Below are 22,882 nucleotides of genomic sequence, written 5' to 3' on the forward strand. Positions count from 1 at the left end.
AAAATAATTTAAAAACAAAAACCAAAACAATGGTACGAAAATTGTGAGTCGAGTGAGGAAGATAAAGCCACAGCCACCTTTTTCCAATCACTTTTATTGTAACATAATCAGTGTGGCATATCGATCGCTATTACATTTGAATAAGTCTCAAAGAAATAAAACGAATGACGAAAAACACGAAACTTCCTTAATCTCTATTTTTTTTCCTCAAACGTTTTGTCCACTCAGCGAATTGGCTCAGGATCCCTTTCTCTGATTATTCGTTTTCTTTTCATACATTGCGAAAGATAAAATGACATGAGAGGGGGGAAAAAATAGGCAGAGGGAAACGTCTCGAAGGAGTGTGACTATCGTACACTTATTTTCGTGACTATTGAAGTGTGTGTTTTGTAAGTGAGTGTGAAAAACATTGCGTACGTTTAGAACCGAGAAATGCGATATTCTACTAATTGGAAGAAAGTGACATTCGTAACGATATTTGTACACCAACAAACTTCGCAAACATTGTTTGTATTACGTAATTATTATCGCGAGGAATTAATAATAATAATTTCATAATTGATCATTTTTATTTCGCGATTCAACGAAGTTTGAGCAAATTAGTCTATTTTTAATGGCGTACGTAAAATTTGTCGTCCTTAAACGAGAGGAGCACTTCGTCGCGACACCATTTCGAATAATACGAAATTTGAAACGCTCGACAATCGAAGAAGGAAAAAATCGTTGAAACAAGACGATTTTTTTCGAGCGAATTAACTTATCGAGAATTCGTTACACGTATGTAATCGTAATTATTTACAAATAACTTTAGACGAAGCGAAAAATCTGGCGGGGAATAATATTCATCAGAAAAATACATTTATCGCTAATACAGCACGCTGAAATACAATTTGAGCAAATATAAAGTTGAATTCTCGAAGTCGAATCGTTTCAACAATCGAAATTACATTTATTCGTGTTACGAACATGTCTTTTTGCTATTTGATTTTGCTATGAGCGAAATATCCTTTTTGTCTCTAGCCCTCGCTCCTCTGCTCCTCGGTTTTGTCTGTCCTATTGCTTGAAATCCATAAAATATTACGCATCTGTGTGCTCGATATACGTATCTTTAATCTCATCTCTGTTTCTTCTCGATTATTTGTACAATTCATTGAGTTTAGTCAACGCTATAACTAAAAAAGCCACAAATTTTCTCTAATAAAAATATTTGCGATGGTATATTCGTTTTCTCACTGACGAAACACTTTTCATTGATTTTTTCTTGTCTTTCATATGGTTTTCTTCATTTTCATATTTCCGTACATATCGACTAGATTAATTAACGCTATCCTAATTGAATTTTCTAATTAGTGCCTTTTTCGATCTTACAAACGATTAGTTCGAATCGCCTACTGGTTTACCATAAACCGATGCGCGATTATTGTTTTTATTATTCATGCACCAGTATTATTATTGGTATTTTAGCCTCAACAGATTCGGGACACTCGGTGAGACCGCAAAATTTCGTTTGTCAACTGTCACAATAATTCTTCTCATTTTGATTATTTCGATTAATCGCAATGTGATAAGTGCTTCTCGCGTTCTTTTTTACATTCGCTCTCAAACTAATCTCGTTGAACGCACGAGCATCCCCCTCGAATCTTAGTCAACACGCACGACGCAGAAAGGGGCGATAAATTTTATTGCACCTCGAATGAAGCATTCGCAGCAGTACTTTTCATCAATGGATTCCCAAGTACATGGATCGAGGATTAAATGCTCTTTTGGTTGTGCATTTAATAAATCGTAGAACGAAATGCTTGCATTCAGTTTTCAATGCTGCCTCGAGCTCTTTCTCTCTGCCCCTTTATTGAAGTGCCTTAATTTATTCTGTCGACACAGGCTGTATAATTCAAATGTACATGTATATAAAAGAGAGTGTAATTTCATTTGTAAAGAGACGGAACAGTTGAAGTCGAATTATTTTGGTTTTATTTATCGTTTCTTATGTTTGATATGATTTTTCGTTTTTCCTTTGGAAACGACCCACTCGTCGCAGGGTAAAAACTCCCTCCTCTCTCATCAACGCCAAGATTTTCGTTCGAAACGATAAAACAGTCGTTTTTTAACGCTTCGCTGTTTTTTTTTTTTTTTTTTTTTTGCTTTTCATTCGCTGTATAATTGTATTTTAGAAAACAAATGAACCCTGAAGATGGCTCAGGAGGAACACCAACAGTGACAATCAGTTCAACGAAGAATGTATATTGCTTCGATTTGTATCTTCAATCATGTTTTTTTTGCCAAGTGTTTCACTTTTTTAGATCGATTCCTCTCCGAATTCGAGCTTAAACGAAGCTTGTTCCAAATTTTGCCAGGATAAAAGCCCGAATTATTCTCGCTCAAAGTTTATCGTTATTCGAATCAGGCGATTTTTTCCTTCTAACTAATTCTTTATGTCCAAATGGACGAACAATTTTCGTGGTGTGTCACTATTGTACTTTTGATCAGGCGTTGTCGTTTAGAAATATTTAAAAAGTTCGAGCTTCCATACACGCGATGTACAAAAACGAGAAACCTCGAGAAACTCAACGATCGAGAGGGTCCTTAATCAAGTTTCTGAGGTGTCTAATTACAATAATGAGAAATATTTATCGGGACCATTCTGCTTAGTTTTTCAATTTAACATCCACTCCCCTTTTGGGGGTTCGAAGATCGCAAGGAGAACAATTAAAATGAAACTCTCTCAGACGTACGCACACATGGATTCGAATGTGTCCATTTCAAATGAATTCATGACAACGAATTATTGTGCATTTGGTAATTAAAATTCAAGTAAATATTTGATCAATATAAAAAGGGAGGAGACATTTCGCGTAAACTGAGCCCAAATTCGATCGACACCACGATTTTTTTGATTGACTCATCACCCGGAATCAAACATTTTTGCCACAATTTTTTTTCAATTCCCACTTTAGTGAAATTCTTTTGTGGAACTACTTTTTTGAGAGTCGTACTTGTAGAAAGATTTTTGTTTGAAAAATTGTCTACTTCGTGAGAATGGTATATTAAAAATCGTGGTCCGAATTCAGGGAAATTGCGATCTGACTCAGTAACCCGAAGACCTCATGAATGTTCGATGGAACGGCCGAGCTCAATTGTTTTCATTCTTTCGGTTTCCCTCCAGACGGGGATCACGCAAAAATTCGATATTTCGTGTGAAATGACGTGTACACGCGTTCGTGTGTACTCGATGTTTAGCTTGTCGATATGATTTGTACCGCAATAAGACGTAAAAAATTCTGGAAAGGCTACACCGTGGTCAAAAGGTGGAAAAATCGATCGATTAATTGTTTCCTTCTGTTCTTGAGCATTCCGATTATTGATTAAAGGATTATCTCGATTCTCTTCTTCACTTCTTTTTCGCAAGTGTCAATTAATAAAAAGTCTAAAATTTCATCTAAGTACAGTTTAAAAGAATACATGAAAATTGATTATAGTTCGTCGTTGATCGATTTCGTAAAACTTTTCACGCCATTTTTCTAGCAACAATACAGTTGAAAAGTTTTTCGATTTTTACATTGTTGCAGGCTCTAAAAAATGTTCCATTCCAATTTTCTTCAAAAATCACTGTTTTTCATCGACTAAAATCAATTCAATAATTATTTTCACATGATTTTGTTGAAATTAAGTAAAAGTGCCTATTGATTTAAGTAAAAGTGCAATCGAGTAAAATTTTCGTATAAAACATTCAACAGAACCCCAAGTCTAAGTTCGTTTCTATTTTTTTTTTGATTTTTCGAAAAATGCCAAAACGACAATTCGTCGAAAGGTTAAAAATTAAGTAACAAATAATTCAGAATATTGCAAAAAATAACCTACCGAGAAAAAAATTTCATGATCATTCTCGACTTTGTCTGTAAAGTTCCGTAAAAAAGGGGAAAAAATGATTTTTGAATAATTAAAATACAATGAAGGAATCCGCTGATTATTTTCGTTATTGCATTATCTCGAACGTTAAACTTCGAACAGCCATTTCGTAAGAGAATAATGTGAAAAAATCAGAAGAAAAAGTCGAAAATGCTTCTTCAGTGATTTTTGAAAATACTCTAAACACTTAGACTACAAAAATGCGTTGTTTTGGGTGTTCTTGAACCCCAGAGGAAGAAATTTTCAAAAATTTGGAATATATATATACTAGGAGCTTGAAGAAAAACATTGAATTTGGCATAAAACGCATTTGTAAAAGATTCGAATAAAAGAAAAAAAACCGAAAAATGCGACGCTTAACACATAGTTTCGGAAGCGGGCGCGGGAACATTTTTTTCATTGGTTTCCTGGACTTCATCGGAGTCTCTGGTGGCTAGAGGTTTCGCAAGAGTGTGTTCAATTTCACGAGTAACGCTAATGCTGGGTCCGGGTCTTCTAGTGGTCTCGTCGGCTCGATCGATCGCGGGTGTTCGTCGAAGGTGTCGATGTTCGCTGGCGGTGAAGTACTGCCCGGCGTTCGGATCGTCATTGCCGGAGCTGGAATCGTCGCCTTGCATGTAACGTCGTTGAATGAGATCTTCCATTTGTTGGTAGTCGCATTTTTCGGCGTCTCGGAGATGTTCGTTTTCGATGTGCCAAGCCATTTCGGGGTCGGATAATTCGGCGACGTTGCGACCACCGCGACAGGGCGTTGGCGACACGGGCGGTGTTCTCGGAGGGCTCAAAAGGCCGCAGTAACTTTCAAGCTCGTCGGTTATGCTCGTGTACTCGGCGCGCATTGCTAAAAGCGTCGATCGCTGATTGGCCGCATTCGCAGTACCGATTACGGCGGCTCTGGGCTCAGCCCATTTTACGCCGCGGGACAAACCGCTCGGAGCCAATAAAACAGCATCGTCGGACTCCGAGCGCGTTCGACTGTTTTGTCGAGTTGTACGTTCACCCGAATCCTGACGCATTTCAGACAGCGGCACGTCGCTCGTCGCGTCCCTCTCGATATTCTTCGATTTGATCGATCCTACCGTTCCTCCGGCTCCCTGTTCATCGATCTCTTCGCTCTCACGACTCGTTTGCTTTTTACTATTGTCATCTGGAACCGCCGAGACGTCACAGCAACTCGACGACGACTCGTTTCTGCTCAAATTTTCACGTGACGTTTCCGACTGCTTTAGCGTGTCGTCGTCGATCGTTTGCTGACACATGTGCAGCACTGGTGCGTCGGTCAACGAACGCAACATTCTTCTCTGCCGCAATGTGTTCGGTGGTCCATGACCGTGCGACTCCACCTCCGACATTACTTCCGAACGCTCCGAAACCCTACGGGGCCTTATCTCGATGTCCAAACTCCCGAGACCATCGTTCGGCATGTGCGTCGCCATGAAACGATGAATAACACCCAAATGCGCAAGCGTCTGCTCGTTCAATTCTTCTAACTTACGAATTCGGAACTCGACCGACTGAAAATAATAAAAAGTTCTTAGTTCATTCCCTTCTACGTGTTGCTTTTAATAGTGAATTAAAAAAAAAAAACCTCCTTGAAAATCGGCGAGAATAGTTCGAAGAATGGAAAATAAAAAATACAAATAATCACCTGCATCGAGACATGTTGGTTATTTTCTTTCTTGTCAATGTCCTCGATTTTCTGATGCATATTTTCAACTCGTTCAGTCGTTATTTTGATTCTCTCCTCGGTTGACATCTGAAGTTTGAGCTCCTGTTCTCGAAAATAACCTTCGACACAATCCTCCTCGAAATCATAAAGACGTTCCATGTCATCAGCTTCGAGGAAGAGTTTTAAACCGTTGTCGTAAGTTTCGCCCGATCGCATTTCGCCCTGAGTGACGTATCTCAATAAATATTTAAACAACAAATAAAAATGACAGACTGCTATGAGAGGCGGTGGTAAAACGGGCTTTTGCTCGTACTCCATTACAACGGTGAAACGCTGAAACATCCAAACTTGATGGGCCACCGCGTTAACCTCGATAAATATATTGTTGAATACCGCAATTAGCAAATTTATCAGGAGTATATTCGCCACTAGGAGATATACTGACATCGCGACTGGCGTTATCCAACGACCCGGTAAACAAGGATCCATCGATGGATCGTCACCGCATTCCGGATCTATATCGTCCGCGTAAACTTCACCGTACAACATGAAGTATGGCTCCATAAAAATCTGCGAAGCAACATTTTTTATTTGTTATCAAAATCTGTCATTGACCATTGGATAAAAGCAGTCAAAGTCAGTTTCTTGACAATTTTTTTAAATTTTTTTGAAAGAAAATATAGTTGGAGAGATTTTAAAGCATTTTCGACAACGAAAGTTTTTAACAAATTCCACTTACGTCTCTCACAATTGACCACTTTGGTTCGTTGTTCGGAAACCGAATAGCTTGCCTCGCTACGCCAAAACTCATCAACACGACCAGCAACAGGACCACGAAGTATATCATATTTTTGACCATTTTTCCCATCATCGTAACCAGGGGACCTGAGAAAATGCGGAGAGAAAAATTGTATTTCTGATTCCTCAGTTAATCAGCGGGAAAAAAAAGCTAATTGCTATTTCACGAGTTGAATTGATACTTTGAATGATTTGAAATGTAAAATCTTTTACTTTTGACTGAAATATCTTGACAATAAAAAAAATTATTATACTCCAGGTTGCTCATGATGATAAATGAATAGACGATAATTCTTACCCAGATATTTGTTGACACCAAGGATATTGAGGATTCGAAGATACCAATAAATACAATCGACGCAATACATCCCACGTCCAATGTCAAAAGTGCCCGATCGCAATCGTAATATGAGACCGATTTGGAAGAATATTATTGCCGCTGCGTCGCAAGGATTCCACATATTCCACGCCCAGACGCTGAACTTGTGCGATAATTTGGCAGGTTCGGATGTCGCTATTTCTCGTACTTTTTCACAACCGAGGGTGCATATGTATGCAATCGCATAAATTTCAGCCCACGATGGACAATCGGTCATGCGGATGAGAATGCAGTACGAGAAGAGTAGTAAAAATATCATATAAGCAATCTGTAATTAAATGAAATTGATTTTCAGCACAAAATGACAGCACACAGTTTGACGGTGAATTTCGCGATTCAATAATGGCTATTACTCTCAGTTTGAAACTAAATTTACTGCACAGACCGTCCTAGCTCATATTACTTGCCAATTCCATCTTAAGTGAGCTCGACTATTCGTTTTTCAACTCTATTGCTCCAAAACGTGAAAAATTTTGTTCTCATTACTTTTTTCAAAATCGAGTCATCTTTCTACCCAATTGAATTTCCAATCACGAATAGATAGAAAACTTGTTTGATGTATTCACTTCGAAAATTCGTTCACCACAACAGATCCTTCAACTCACAGCATTGGCCCAAAATTTCGTGATCGGAGCGGTGTAAAATTCCCACAATTTTTTCTTAAAACGTAAAGGTCTGTTGGTTTTGTTGTTGTAATATTCGGAAAGGAGCCCATAAGCCCGATGAAGATTATCGTCGTTATCGGTGAGTACTCTTCCGTTTTCCTGAACAATTGTTTCTTTCACGATAGCTGGATTGTGGTCACTGCCAATGAGAGCCTATGGGAAAAAAAGAGTGCATTAAAAGACCGAAATTTAAAAAAACACACACACACAATTTCCAAGGAGATATTAGACACTGAGGGAAAAACGATATTACACAAGAAAAGATGCAAGCAGGGACAAAGATGATTTGGACGATAAGTAAGAGCTTGATATTCTAGAGGAGAGCTGACGACACAAGACGAGAATCTTAGAAGTCCACAAGACCTGAGAAAGTGCTCAAAATTTACGGAGACTGAGGAAAAATAAAATTTTCTTTAGTTCATTGAGAATTAGTACGATCGGGTAATTCCATCGATGCTATCCTGTGAGAGAAAATAGATCGTGAAAAACAAAGCATAGAGTTATGTGCACATAAATATAAGGAGTGTCAAAAATGTTGTTAGTAGAGTAAACGCTTGAATATTTGTAAGGCAAACGTTCCAATTCGTTTCGTCAAATTTATCCTGACACTTTATAAACTTAATAGGAACTGAATCCTTCGCCAAGTCACCAGGATCCGGAAAGTTCGCCTTATCTATGAATCTCAAAAACGTAATCGCAATAAAAACAGGTTCAATGGCGAAGTGTTAAAATTATGCAAGTTTTAGTTTTAAGGATTATCGAATTAGAATAAGAATTTACTGCTCGTTAGAATATACAGGAAAATTGCTACGAATATAAACGTTTCAAGACACGCGTTTTTCATTTAATTACAAAAACTTATGCATCCTGAATTTCGACTTCCAACGACCAATAAATTCTAAAGAATCGATCAAAACGCTCAAACGCTGTACTAAAAAATATGTTAATACGGTAAATAAATTTCAAATGCGGATTAGAAGGATCATAGAACGATTGACGAAACTTTGCAATACACTAGTTGAAAAAATAGAGAAAGAGGAAAGAGACGAAGATTTACAAGCTGCAAAGTGGAAAGGTGACGTGACAATATATTTTGATAAGAAAACGAAAATAATGGTAAATCATTGACGTCCCAAAAATCCCTGCAAAATTGATGAGTACCTTAATACCCGGCTGACTTGACGGTTTGTTGCTAATGCTGATACTCCTGCGTCGTCGTTTCTAAAAAACAAAATAATCGACACCCATGCCTAGTCGCAATTCCGAAAATGACCACCCTCTTGTTTTATCGCTAACACTAGAATTTCAGCAACCCAAAGGGGAGACGGAAAGAAAATCAAAGCGAGTAAAAAAGAACGGATAAAAAAGAGTGTTAAAATATCAGAGTTTTATAACAATTGGTTAGAAAATTTCGTACACCCAGCCAGTCAATTTCGTTATTGAAGAAAAACAACAGAAATTAAAATAATACACACAATTGTGAATTTAACGTTGAAAACAAGAGTCGTGAGTATTAAATAATTACAAATTTTCTATTTTATCAATTTTTTCAACTTTTCCTTGTTGAAGCAGTTCGACATGAAAATTCGGAAGAATCGAAGGGTATACCTCAACATCCGGTCCCGGGGGAATTCCCTGTTCCGAGTCACTGTCCTCGTTCTCATCCTCCAAAGCAATGAGATGCTCTTCCTGAGTCTGTGGCATGAGTTGGAGCTCCTCCCGAGTCTTGAACTCAAGCCTCGTTATGTACAAAGGACATATAAGTCCAAGGACAACCTGCGGTTTTCCGTACCAGAAAAAGCCAACTTTGTTAGAAAAACGACTAAAAACGAAAACACCGTGATATAGAAATATTGTTTTTCCATGTAAAAATTAAGTAATTCACCTTTAGATTCGTATTTTTTCGCGTCCTCAGGCCACCCATCCACAAATCAGCGAGTATTATCTGACTGCAAGGATGTGCCAATAGAGGACGATGATTGGCAGTTACCGCGAGTGAAAGGCACGTTTGACCCGACCAATTTTGCAATTCCGATGTCAAAAGTTGTTGCGTCTGATCATCGTCTTGACGATAACAGAAATCTAACAATTCCAAAGCTGTAAATGATAAATGCATTAGAAGTATTCACTTGAAATTCGTAATTTTTCAAAATTATACCATTTTTGCAAAGCTTTTGACTAGAAAGATAGCGATTGTGTTCGACCACGTGGTCAAGGAAATTTCGCCAATTCTAAAATTCCACACTTTCTAAAGTGAAAAATAAAAATGGTTGCATATATATTGTATGTCCTTACATATATTTTCAAATTCTTTGCCATAGCTCCGTAACTCGTCGTAAACTTCAGTCTCGATGTCGTCCTCGGCAGCCTCGTGAGCCATTGCTTTATAGAGTTTGAGAGCAACGAGAGCTTTGGCGAGGGCTTCCTCGCCGTGTTGCCACATGAGAAGGGCCATTTGTTGTCTTTTAGTCAGTACCGCCCAAATCATGAGTTCATTAAAAGGATGATCGAAAAGTGGGGTGTCCCGATTGGCCGGCAAAGTTTCAGCGAGCAAACTCATCGTAAGACTATCGGCTTTCCCACCTGATCCAGAATAATAACGACTCGTTCCTATGGCACTGCTATTACGATGAATATGCTGATGGACTCCCGAGCGTTTCATCACTTTGGCATAAATCATACGGAATTTTCGTCTCGTGTAATGCGCCCGATATGCACCGCCCATTAATTTATTTATCACTAGACCAATATCGTGAAGCGTGTAGATATAGCCTCGCGGTATGTGTGGTCGAACATCGCGCAGTATGTAGCCCAACGTATTTGACGGACCTTCTTTCTGTAATAAAATCACCAAAAGTGAAAAAAATGAAGGAGCTTCTCCCTTTGTCGAGTTTAAATGTACGGGAAATCGAAAAAATATTCGACGAGAGATTGACAGCTTTCGTGGCACTTTTTTTCCATGAACACAAAAAGGGTTTCTCCTGGAACGCGACTCAAAATTTGTTCCGGTGAATAACATTTTTTGAAAATATAGTTATCTACATATGATCGATGACAGAAATGATGAAAGAAACTTACGGTATTGTACAATTCTTCGAGCCTGGGTATCGACAAAAATTTCCTCATCGAAACCCCATTTTCTAGTAGCAATTTCACAAAATCTATTCTATCGTGTTGAAGGGCCTGCATCATCGCTTGATCCAGGGCTCCAGGAGGCCATTTCTGACCATATACAAAAATTTCACTACGAGCAATATCAACTCTGTTCCAAATCAGTGACAGTGACAATTGTTCAGCCGGTGATAATTGTTGGGATTTAAAAAGGGCTGTTAAGATCGTCTGGTCCAGTTCTTGTGGTCGATCTTGTGATATTCGAAATACAGTTATCTATAATTGGATGAAAAATAAATTTAAAAGAAACAAATACTTTGGCCTCGAGACATTTTTTCTCAAAACAATAATTCTATTGCTTTCAACTAGCAAAATAACTGAAAGTTTCAAGGATAACGAAAAAACTTAAAATTTATTTTCATCACCACGAATAGATAGACGAGGCTTACCAAATTTTTTTTACGCGTACACTGCAACAATTCCGAGTATAGTTGACCTGCTTGTTCGGGTGACACTTTGAAAGTTCTTTTGATCGTCTCCAGAAGGTGTTCCCTCATCCCTTCCAAGCGCCCTTCGGTCTCGCCGGAATCTCCATCAATACTGTCGGACGCATATCTGTGTAGAAAGAAAAATAATCGTATGAAAAATCCACAAAAAATAATAAAAACAGAGTTTCTCATTTGATTTTTTACTCTTGCATTATTTACTTGTGCATGAAAGCGATGAGATCAGCCGCACGACCGGAACCGTCGCAAACGACGACCGGAACTGGAGGATCATCCGTTACGTATTCGAGTACCGAACGTATCGTATTTGTACCACCCTCGATAACCAAAGCAACCACTGGAATGCTGCTGTGTGTATCTACGAAAAACGTTAAAATTTCTCTTTTCTCTTTCTCCGCTCGAAAATAAACATTTTTTTCTCAAAACAAAGCACGAAGACGTATCAAAAAATAATTACATGGCTGCAGCTTGAGATTCGATATGTATTTCTCAAGTTTTCGACGCAAAACTATCTCGGCACCGTAACGCCCGCCAGTACCATTGTCAACGAGCAAGAAATAAGCGTGGCGATTATTAAGAACGGCGTATCTGGACCTGAATGAAAAATAAATCCAAGTCGCCAATTAAAGAATTAAAAGAAGGCAATATTCATAAGTGAATCGTGATAAAAATACGGCTCCGTTCGAATTTCGATAAACGCTTATACATCGTCAGTTTACGAATAAAAATCTCACCACGGTGATGACATGGAATCGTAAGGGACTTCGCCACCGCGTCCGATGAGCTCGTGGCTTTTTTCTAATATTCCCCATGGCGCAATACCAATACTGACGACACGTCCCTGTCTCTGTGAACGTTCGAGAAGCAACGCATCGCCAACTTGCCGAGTCACGCCTGAAACACGCAATTTATTCGGTCGTTAATAATTCGGTTCGAATAGCTTTTTTCAATTTTTCTTTCGAAAATCATGCACGCGTTGTTTGTATACCGGTGTTCGTTCCCCCGGTGAAAATCCATGCTCCTGTGGTTTTAGCTGCTTTCAATAAACCCTTGCGCAATACTTTCTTGAGGCTCGGCTGTAACTCGAAATTCGAACGGCCACCATGCACGGTTATCAATAATCTCGGCAATCCCAAGTTCCATTCACGACACAAAAGCTGAAGAATCGGCTCTGGCCTCGTATCGTGGGATAGCCTCACGTACTAAAAAAGAAACAAATTCTTCTTTAACTCTCGATTTTATTCTGTGACGAGATTGCAGTACCACCAACCCCGAATAACGACAAATTGATATTTCAATTGTCATTTTGACGTTGGTATCGAACCTGAGCTTTCGTTGGATGTGGACCACCCTGAAATTCTATAGTCCCATATGCATCGGTTGGGGCCTGGCAAGTATTTTTTCCCGGTGCCCATTGGTCCCTTTCTGCTTCTGCACCAGCCGAGGTCGTGTAGCTCTGAACGTCGGCGCCAGTTCCGCAATGATGAGTGTATGAATGACCGCAGCAGCATCTGCAAATTTGAAATAAAAGTGCCATTAGTTTTTCAATCGAGTCAAAATAAAATCAGACGGAACAATAATCTTACTGTCATTTTTACTCATATTGCATGTTTGCTCAACCGTATTTTTTTCGAAATTATTAAACAGTCGAGTCTCCAAGCTATAAAAATAATTTTGACTTTGTTTTCTACATTATTCCACTTTTTCAATTATTATTCGATGTTTTTTTTCCCTGAGAGCAATGATAATTTAAAGGATTTTACTATTATTCATTCTTATCATAGAAACTTGATCTTAAATTTTCTTCAAATACTCCAGCCAAGGACATTCATTCACTAGAGCATAATTAATGTGTCATGAGTTTGTATAAAATGTTCTTATGCATGAGTAAATAGGGGTGAGTGAGAAAGCACCTTTCGTTAAGCAGCCCGCAGATCGCGTGAAGGGTTAAACTTAAATATAGCAATATGAAAAAAATATCGTTATTTCTTTCAGTAGCAGCCAAAGTCAAGCGTTAACGTTCGAAATTTTCGAATTTCAGCTGAGAAGACAAAAAAAGTGTTTGAAGTTTACCAATAAATTTATTAGTTCCCTGACGATTGGTGAAAATTTCATTTTTTAAGTTAGTCGTAGGAAATATTTCGAAAAAATGTTCAGCCTCTTCGTGTATCATTCGAAATCCCTGAGTGTGTCGCGTCAATTACGTTAAAAAATCTTACAAATGTGTACTTTTATCCATTTTCCTTGTTCGCATGGTTATTGGGATTAAAATTAGTGAAAATAGTCTTTGAATTGAAATAATAAATCAATGTCCACCGATTTAAAAATAATACCACCCAAATAAAATTCTAACAAAACTGTACGAAAAAATTCTTCTGAATGAATTCAATTTAAAAAAAGACATCGCTGAGTTCTGTGACGTTAGTTAGGCCGACAAACCTCACCTGGATGTGGTGATCACGTCGTATTCAGCGCATTTATCTCCCTGTATCTCTTCCAACCTATGAACGGAACGAAACAAAGGGAAATAAATCAAAATAAAAAAAAAAACCAAAACTTAATGACAAATCAAATAAAAGAGATAACTCGTTGAAATTGCCTCCACGAATTTTATCCTCGATGTTTCTTTTTCAAAATGTGAATTTCACCCGGTGACGCAATATGAGTCGAAGATGATTAGCGTAATTATTCGAAAGACGAGAAATTGATTTATCGTGATAAATTATATTTGAAAGCTAAGTTTGGAACGAGAACTCTTGTAGAGAGCGTACGAACGAATAGAGAGAACGAGAGCGATGCTATGGACACGAAAAACTATAATTTTTCAATGAATGATCAATTCAATCGATGAATTATTCTCCCCGCCATGAATATAACATCGAGATTCAGAAATGTACGATTGAACACATGATTTGGGAATTTGGTCATAGAATGACACAATGACGGGTTCCTGAATAATCGAAGGTGCTCATCTCTGCGATTTATGTAGGAAATTTGAAATATGATTTTGTTTATTATGACACAATAAAATTAGTGAACACATTCGTATGAGGCTGATGTTCGAAGCATTAATTTGCAAAGTAAAGAAGCTCTACAAAAATGGAGTATCATTGTCATACTCATCACTCTTCCATCGTCACGCTCTAGAAAATCTCAATAATTTCTTTCGGACAATGACACGAGCATTTCGCTCTTTATTGTTTTTTTTTTTTCAACAAAACCTTAGAGATTTGTCATTGAAATAATGATACGCTCGAAAAATCGTAGTCGCGATTGAGCGAGCTAATATTTTTTATTTTTTTTTCTTTGTAATTTTGAACTTTTTTCTTCCACCAACCTGTGCTCATCTTTAGCACTTGGAATGAACTTGGAACACTCTCTCTTCTGAAATGTTGCTTCTATCCAACTGCGCTGCGTTGTCTGCAATATTTAAGCCAAATTCAGATATTAGAACGAGAAAACAATTGAACAGCGATCCATGATGGATCGCATTTTTATCGCTTGAGAAATTTCAATACTCAATGATTCAGGAAGAATTTGGAAAATACCAATTGAGACTTTCTTTGGAGATAATAAAAAATATTTTCTTGGGAATAATAATTTGTTATACATTCAATAGCTTCAGAATTTTGTCAACGCTTTGTAGATTTTTTTTACAAATACTTTTAAAAATGTATCATTCTCCATGAGTTTTTTGAAAGGTTTTACGAAATCATAAAAATCAAAGAATATTTTGTTCAAACAATAAATCAATTGCTTTTTACTATTCATTATTCCTGTCCAGTAGCAAAATTCTCACGCCATAAAAGTTTTGGCTGGAAAACATATGCGATTCATCCTCAAACTGAATTTGAAAACTAAAATATTTGAGAAATGGTTTTTGGGCTTACTTAGTGAAACTTGACTTATTGTAATGAAATAAATAGCATACTCATTAAGCGATTCTATTGAGCAAAACATGGTTTCGTTGAAGTCAAAAATTCTGGTACACTAAAATGTAATTGTTTATTTCTAAATATATGCTCATGTATTCAAGTATTGAGATAACTCGAACAACATCGAAAGTTGTTTATGCAACATGACTAATGCGTAAAACAAAAATAAAAAGTTTGATAACACATGACGTAAAAAAGTGCATGTGATGTACTTGTTATAAATAAATTGACAAGCCATCTACAGGGCAAAATGAAGCCAAACACTAATGATTAGGCAGGTTAAAAATAGTCCAACCCAACCCTGAGAATTGGAATTTCAATAGCATGAAAGTATAGAGGGAACGGATAAAAAGTAAGAGTTATGAAGAATCAATAAAGAAGTATAAAAATTGTATTATTGAAAGAGTGGAAATCTAGTTTAATTGAAAATCTGTTTTTCTTCGTTGTGGAATTATAATTGCAGGAAAACTGAAAAAAAAAAATGAAAATGAAATAAAAGTGTATACCTTTGCCTTCTTTCTCTTCAACTTGGGAGTGTTAGCCCCGCAGATAACGCTTCCTATCGCCATATCGATAAAGTTTCTTTTATTTTTCTTTTTTTCTATGCCTCAATCTCTATGCCTAAGGGTACTCGTTGCGTGTTACATTGAGTGCAAAAACTAAAAAAAAAATATAAACAGACGTGCAAAATAAATGGATAGTGGTGGAGATAAAAATAGCCAAGCTACACTTTAGAAAAAAAATAAATAATTTCTGAGAACTGCGCAGGAAAGCGAGCCTTGTGTGTTTTTTCTTTGCAATTACTCACCACTCGAACAATTTTGGGCTTCTCAATCATGCCGTTACATGGAACTGGCTTATAGCCGATCTGGCCTTTGGCTCTTAATATGTTTTTATGGACAATCTCTTTGTTGTACTGGAATCATCGATGATGGCTTTTGCTTGCTGTCCTTTATTGGATTAGTGGAGAAAGCAAATTTCATTATGATGTCAAATCTATAAGCAATGAATAGTATAATCATTATTCTCATCAATTGATTAATAAATTTGTAAGAAAATAAACACCTAATTTGACCATTTGAATCTAATATTAATATTTCTTCAGAAAAATTATCAAATAAAAGTCAACTATTTTATTTCGGTCGAATGATCAATCTAATGATGTAATATATTAGAATCAATAATTATAATAAAATATTTTGGATAAAAGACCATTTACCATTGGACCAGTGATTGTCATTGAAATACCATACGATTTGTTTTCAATGTTGTTTCTAAAACATAATATGTACTCCTACTGTATTTCGGAATGAATAAAAATAAGTAAAAAACTATGGAAGATTTCTGTTAAAAAAATAAAAAATTGGAACAGACATACACGCATGAGAATGTTTTTCTCTGCTACATCTAACCTCAGCATTGTCACGAGAGAAACACATGTACATAGGTTAATGATAACCACGTGACATTACTGAGAAACGTCATAAAAACAATTAAAATTCAAAAAGCGAATGAGCTGAGAACTCTAGTCATGACATTGCATCATTGAGAATAGTCGACATTGTCGTTCAAGTTTGTAGCCTCGACATTGAAGGATGAGAGGAACATAACCTGTAATCGCGTATTTTTTTGCAGAGAAAACATAATTTCTAGTATGTGCGTATATAAGGGAGCGCGCGCATCCTAGTTTTCGTGCAAAATATGTGGGTTAATTACTTACAAAATTCGATGAAGCAGTTGAAGCCTCCACGAGGTCAAAAGTGTATTCACACGCGAATTCATATATATAAATATATAGACATTGCACGTATCTATATATTCATATGTACATGTTTTGTATATATCTACAGGTCGTGTGAAAAAAATTAATTCGAAAGAACGTAATTTTTTCAACACGTCTCGCAAGCCTCGCAGCGTCTTTCTCCGTTCGTTTTACCCAATTTTTAATATACAATTCAATTCGACTAATCATAATTCAAATCGTTCACATTTGTTTCAGAAAAATTCTTTTCCACACACATATTCTTAAATGTTTTGGAGCAACGAATTTTCGCGATGAGAACAATTTTTTTCTTTCAATATATATGTGAACGAGATATTTATAAGTGACACTCGAGTGTCGTCGTCGAGCACCGTGGCGTGCACTCGCACTATGTATACTGAATCACTCTACTCCCGCATGAACGTGTATTCGTATTCTTCGTGTCGTGTCACGACGACGGCGAAAGAGAGGGGAAGCTGCGAGGTAGCTATAGGGAGAACGCGCGCGCGCGTGTAGCTTTACTCTTTCGTGACCAATTAACAGCAATTATCGTCAAGAGAGCGACTATACTATTAAAAAAAAAACACGACACATTTACTAACACCAGAAATTAAACGTAACACGCGGAAGATGTGATTCACGTATCACTTTGCGACGAACACACTCGAGAAGTGCTTTTAACGCCCGTGCGGAGACGTGATCAAAAATTATATCCCATGAGATTTATTGCTCCTTTTCAGACGAGATCGACGAGATTAAATATTACAATTCTTTAAATCTATTTTTATACATTCACTCCGTTACGATTCGTAACGTAAAATATAAAAAAATCTGAAAACATTGCGAGAGGTTAAATATCAAGGAAAAAAATGTTTTAATTAAAATACTTTGATTTTGTTGAACAATTAATATCTCAAAAATGTTGATTAAATTTCATGAAATAATTTTTCCGGATCATCCACGTTCCCATGATTTGTTTGGATTTGGGTTTGTGTGGATTTATAAAAAAATCGAAACGCCTTTCGTCTTATCATTCGAGCTTTGTATGCGCGCGGAAAATAGTTCAGCGTCTGCCCATCACGAGGGCGCGACGTCCTATAAGAAAATTGTTCATTTTTTTCACATCCTCGTCTTAAATTATCTTTTTAACCGCGTAGTAGAGTAAAATACGAATACGATTACGAAAAGTGGACTTGAGGAACTCACGAGCAATTTACGAAAAGAGCCAAAGCGACAACGCCCACTTGGCTTCGCCGATTAGTTACGTAAAATATGCAATTACGTACAAATTGATCGCGATCACTGTGGGCATCGGAGCGACAAAAAAAGGCGTTCGTTTCTTTTGTTGTCAATCGAAATAGAGCTTCGCCGAAGCTGTATGTTTACGAGTAGTATTCACAATTCCACGTGAATTCTCTACCAATTGAAATGTAAATAAATCAACGATTCGTTGATATTACGAAACTCATGAAGCAATGTTTATGTTTATTTTTGTACGAAATAAAAATACTTTTTCGAATCATTCGCTTCCTCATCGATAAATTATTTCTTCCTGCATTCATCTACACCCTCGATATATTCATTGTACTTCATCAAGTACATTTGTCATTCATTGAACTACCCTTGTGCAATAGAGAGACCAGATAAAAAATTTGGCCTCCTGTTCGTCCTGGACACGAGCCAAATAAACACGCAAATCCTTTTTGCTTCCTCATACTGCAGTCTTACGTGGCGAAAAGCTCATTTTTTTTCGTTGGACATTCCCGTCAATGTTCGCTACTTTTCTCTGGCTCCGTGTCAATTAGTAAAAGTCGACCAAAAGTCTCAAACTCTAGGATAAAAAAAAAGTGGTGGGGATATGTTTCGACACATTTTCACGATGGCACAGTAATCGAACATGCTCCGAACATAACCTCTATTTCGGGCGTTCGGCTGTTTGATTTTTCATTATAAAATATGAGCAACTTCATATAATGTAAAGAAAAACTGAAATGCAAAATAATCAAAAGTGCGGCTTGTTCGAACGTGCACGTTTTCCACATCGGTGCAGCAGAGAGCAGAGAGTAAAAATATGACTCACAAAGTTCATGCATGCACGAATAGTGGCAGCAATCATGAGACGCGTTCTCGAAGCCAAATAATAAAAAATACACGATATATAAAACAAAAAGAAGAAGGGTCGAACGGCAAAGGTATCCGGTAGGACTATAACAGCGAGCACAGCATTGCCGAAGAAAAAAGGAAGTACTTGTGGACGGTTTGAAGCGATATAGTTGAGCAAAGTGTCATAACATGTGTATACGCGCGCGTGTTTTTGTCAACCCGCGCGTTTGTTAAACGCGTGCGCAGTCTTACGAGCAAATATAAAAAGCGGGGAAGCCCGCTGTGTTCGACAGTACGAAAACAAGCGACTAACAACGAGGATCAATCGAACAATAATCGTGATATTTGACATCACAAGTGATATCGAAAAACTATTCAAACGAATTAATTCGTGAGATCGAGCAGATAATAATTCGCAAGCTCGAGACTAAGTGAATCGACGAAAAAAGTAAAGATGGCATTGGTCCCAATTTATTCGAGCCTGTGGCGTGATTGGTGGGAAGATTTCGAGAGGCCCCACCGCTTCCTCGACACTCATTTTCGCCGCGTTCTCAAGTACGACGACTTCTGGAATCCTTTGTGTTCTCCCGTCTTCGATTGGTACTTTCGGCCATGGGACCGTGTGATTGAGCGACGGGTCACCGTCTCAAAAACCACGACGACAACGGCGCCCCCACCCCTCCCCGATCTCGACGAGTTTCGGGTTGTTGTCGACGTCCAAAAGTTCGCACCGTACGAAATCCTCGTCAAAACAGTCGGCAGTTCGATCATAATTGAAGCCAAACACGAGGAACACAAATGCTGCGGCGGTGTCACGACCACCGAATTCATGAGACGCTACGAGCTGCCCTGCACTCATGACATCAATCGCGTCATGTGTAACCTCTCGACCGACGGTGTTCTCACGATAACTGCGCCAAAATTTGGCACCCCTAGACCACGCGAGCGAATCGTCCCCATCGATCGTACCGTTTTTCCAGCTATCAAATCTTAATTCAATATCATCTTATATGATTCTCCGACAATAAACGAACCTTTCGAATTTCCCCGAAAAATCTTATTGTTTTATTTTTCCTGACTTAACGAACGAATGGAACCGTGTCCGAACTCGTTACGAAAATTATTAACCTCAAATGTGTGATTTGAATTAAATTTTTCAACAATCGTGTGCTACATTCTGCCAATTTCGAGACACGTTTTTAGACTGTTTTCCCTCTTGGTGCTTCATGCATTTTATACAAACTGACGTGTTTTAATTCAATAATTTTCGTACGACATAACCTCTCTGCGCAGCATTAAATATCCACCGAAAAATTTGTATTCTCTTTGTTTTCTTGTCGGCAACTGTGTATACGAACGATTTGGTTTCGATTGATTTCATCTTTTAATTATACTGTTGAATAAATTATTAAAAATCTATTACATCATACATGAATTTTATTCTTTTACACACGACCCACTCCGCTTTACATTTCGAATCAATTTTTTGTCCACGCAGGGACAAGTTTTTTTTACAATCCTAATTTTTATGGTGGTGAACGATTTTTTCATCAATCGTAAATCGTATAACGTATCTTTATTAGCGATTATCGATGTTTGAAAAAAATAGTACATAAAAAGTGACGTTCGAAAAATTTCTTTGGCTTTTACGAAGAGTTTATTGAATAGTGTTGAAAATTGAGCGAATATTTGGAAAAAAATTCCTCACTTTCGATGTACCTGCCAGTTCATTTATTGACACGCGCTCGAATAACCGAGGCTCGTGAGAATCGGCGCTTTTTTTCACAGCAAATAAAAATATTCAAATTCAACGAAAAACTGGAATTGCCAGAGGTTTATTCCGCCGATGGGCTAATGAGCGGAGGGAATATGCGGATTCAATCAAGGTCCGGCGGCCATATAAGCAGCGTATAAATCGCCCGAAGAAAAATAAAACGTCTCCAAATGTGGTGGCCTCTCGTTGATAATTCATTAACCTTTTAACACAAACTTTTTTTTGCTCTTCTGCCGAAAAAAAAACTCGTCGTGGGTCGGTATATAAAAGATCGAGAAATTTTTAGTGCCATCATTCGATTCTTCAAAGTCAGATTCAAACGAACGGACTCCAAAATGATGAGATTTGTCGTAAGTTTATTTATTCGAGTATTGAATTTTATTTTGCCTTCGCATGAATTTTCGTTTCGAAAATTTGTCGTCGATCCATTTCGGAATAACAGAAAAGTTATTTAAACAACACTTTGGTACGAGCGGTACGAGAGCTTTCGACGTTTCGGTTTACGATTTCAACGTTTGGCACTCCGCCAGGCGGTCATTTTTCGCAACATCTACAGTCAATTATAAGAGTCAAGTTTGACAAAAAAATTACTGTATTTAACGAATTTTTTAATCCGTTTCCGCTCGGGAGATTCAATACTTTTTCATGTTCACATAAATGCGACGATAAAAAAAAAGGGTTAGTCGAAAAAACGTCAAATTTGTGGTTGTAGTGGAATCGTGTAAATAAATAACGTTCGTTTTTCAAACGGTTAGAATCATAATTCACAACGAATTTATAAAAATGTTGTAGTTTTGCAGAAATGTAAATTCATTTTGGGTTTCATAATAATTATACGTTTTGTCAAGTTTTTTCGCATTCGTACATTCGCTTCCTGCAAAATAACGACCCACGTAAAATAACGCGTGCCGCCGTACTTGTAAAAATGGCTGTTCAAGGTCTCGACGATCCCGATAAATCGCCATATACTCTTTGATAATGTATACGCAACATTGTTATTTATTAGCTTTTCAATGCGTCATCGAAGATGAGGAATGCGAAAATATAGGCAGATTACATTACCAAATACTAGCGCAGTTGTAAAAATATAAATTATTATTATTATATAATTGACATCAAAGGCACTCGTTCGAATTAAGACCTTTCTATGATGGACGCACCGAGTTGCTACGTCGATATCTTGGTTAGAGTGCGAGGTGGTTTTGGAGGATAAATGTCAAGGATCAAGCCTCGAACAACTTTTTACAGTAGCCGCGATTAAGTTTGATATGATGTAACAGCACCGAATTTCACGCTGAATTTTTCATTTCTATATTTTATTTGGTGACACGAAATGAATAACTTAAAATGAAATTTTATTCACGCGAATCAAAACAACACACTTGCGATGTTTACACATTTCACAGGCCCTCGCATTGTGTACGATCGCCACGGTCCACTGCGCCACGCTGGCCACGCTAGCAGCGAACCCCGACTTCGAGGCGAAAATATTGCAGCAAGAATCGGATTTAAATCCGGATGGCTCTCACTTCAACATATTTGAAACTGAGAACGGAATTAAAGTTCGGCAAGAAGGATCCGTTAAAGTTCTTGGCGAAGAAGCCGCTGTACATTCCGTACAAGGAGAATTTTCGTATTACAGTGGTGGGTCTGGCGACCCGTATGTTGTGACTTACGTTGCAAACGAAAACGGCTATCAACCGCAGGGAGCGCATTTGCCAACACCACCACCAGTCCCGGTAGCGATTGCACGAGCTCTTGAATACATCAAAGCCCACCCTTACGTCGAAAAACAATAAAAACCACGTATCCGTTGCTTGAACGGAATGAATATTTCATACGACCAAACTATGGCTAATTTTTCTTTATATATATGTGCATAGATTATCTGATTAATAAAAATATGTGAACTAAAATGTGTAAAATTTACGAATTTTCGGTTCCTTTCACATCTTTCTATAGAGTTAGAACCCGTTTGAAAGTTTATCCGCATTGATTATGAACGAGAACGACGAACACAACAAAATGTCCACACCGAATAATAACCGGCGTTGCGGAAAAACATTGAAGCTTAAAAGGGACTAAAACACTTACTTTTTCATTTTTTCAACTACCCTCGTGAGGTGCTCGTGAGCGATATATTGAAATAATTTTGTTTATATCTTTCTCAGATACTTTCATTCGCAATTTATTTGAAAAATATTTTTTTAGCATTTTTTTCGTTGTCACTCATAATCATAGTGACATCTAAGTATTCTATATTCAGCGAATTTT

The 22,882-nt window shown here is 37.5% G+C and overlaps 3 protein-coding genes across 5 annotated transcripts; 2 read left to right on the forward strand and 1 right to left on the reverse strand.

The window, feature by feature from the left end:
* Positions 1–74: 74 nt before the first annotated feature.
* Trpm (transient receptor potential cation channel, subfamily M) lies at positions 75–17,132 on the reverse strand. 3 transcript variants are annotated; one of them, XM_043424417.1, is made up of 21 exons: positions 16,690–17,132; positions 15,778–15,965; positions 15,476–15,628; positions 14,372–14,454; positions 13,479–13,535; positions 12,359–12,545; positions 12,023–12,236; positions 11,769–11,928; positions 11,492–11,628; positions 11,236–11,392; positions 10,978–11,143; positions 10,496–10,804; positions 9,713–10,253; positions 9,303–9,514; positions 9,026–9,193; positions 8,579–8,638; positions 7,358–7,570; positions 6,672–7,020; positions 6,315–6,460; positions 5,555–6,145; positions 75–5,420 (listed from the first exon to the last, which is right to left on the reverse strand). In XM_043424417.1, exons 3-21 carry the CDS (start codon positions 15,536–15,538, stop codon positions 4,263–4,265), a joined length of 4,971 nt encoding a protein of 1,656 aa, XP_043280352.1. In that variant the 5' UTR covers positions 15,539–15,628; positions 15,778–15,965; positions 16,690–17,132; the 3' UTR covers positions 75–4,262. The 3 variants fall into 3 exon arrangements, with proteins under 3 accessions (XP_043280352.1, XP_043280353.1, XP_043280354.1); XM_043424418.1 differs by lacking the exon at positions 8,579–8,638 and having other exon boundaries at positions 16,690–17,131; XM_043424419.1 differs by lacking the exons at positions 8,579–8,638; positions 13,479–13,535 and having other exon boundaries at positions 16,690–17,131.
* Positions 17,133–19,109: 1,977 nt separating this feature from the next.
* LOC122413822 (protein lethal(2)essential for life-like) lies at positions 19,110–20,263 on the forward strand. Its single transcript, XM_043424431.1, has one exon. The coding sequence runs from the start codon at positions 19,289–19,291 to the stop codon at positions 19,826–19,828; it is 540 nt and encodes a 179-aa protein (XP_043280366.1). The 5' UTR covers positions 19,110–19,288; the 3' UTR covers positions 19,829–20,263.
* Positions 20,264–20,416: 153 nt separating this feature from the next.
* On the forward strand, positions 20,417–22,524 carry LOC122413823 (larval cuticle protein LCP-17-like). Its single transcript, XM_043424432.1, has 2 exons — positions 20,417–20,958; positions 22,015–22,524. Exons 1-2 carry the CDS (start codon positions 20,944–20,946, stop codon positions 22,405–22,407), a joined length of 408 nt encoding a protein of 135 aa, XP_043280367.1. The 5' UTR covers positions 20,417–20,943; the 3' UTR covers positions 22,408–22,524.
* Positions 22,525–22,882: the final 358 nt, after the last annotated feature.

This window comes from Venturia canescens, chromosome 7, assembly GCF_019457755.1.
Source record: "Venturia canescens isolate UGA chromosome 7, ASM1945775v1, whole genome shotgun sequence".
Lineage (NCBI taxonomy): Eukaryota > Metazoa > Arthropoda > Insecta > Hymenoptera > Ichneumonidae > Venturia > Venturia canescens.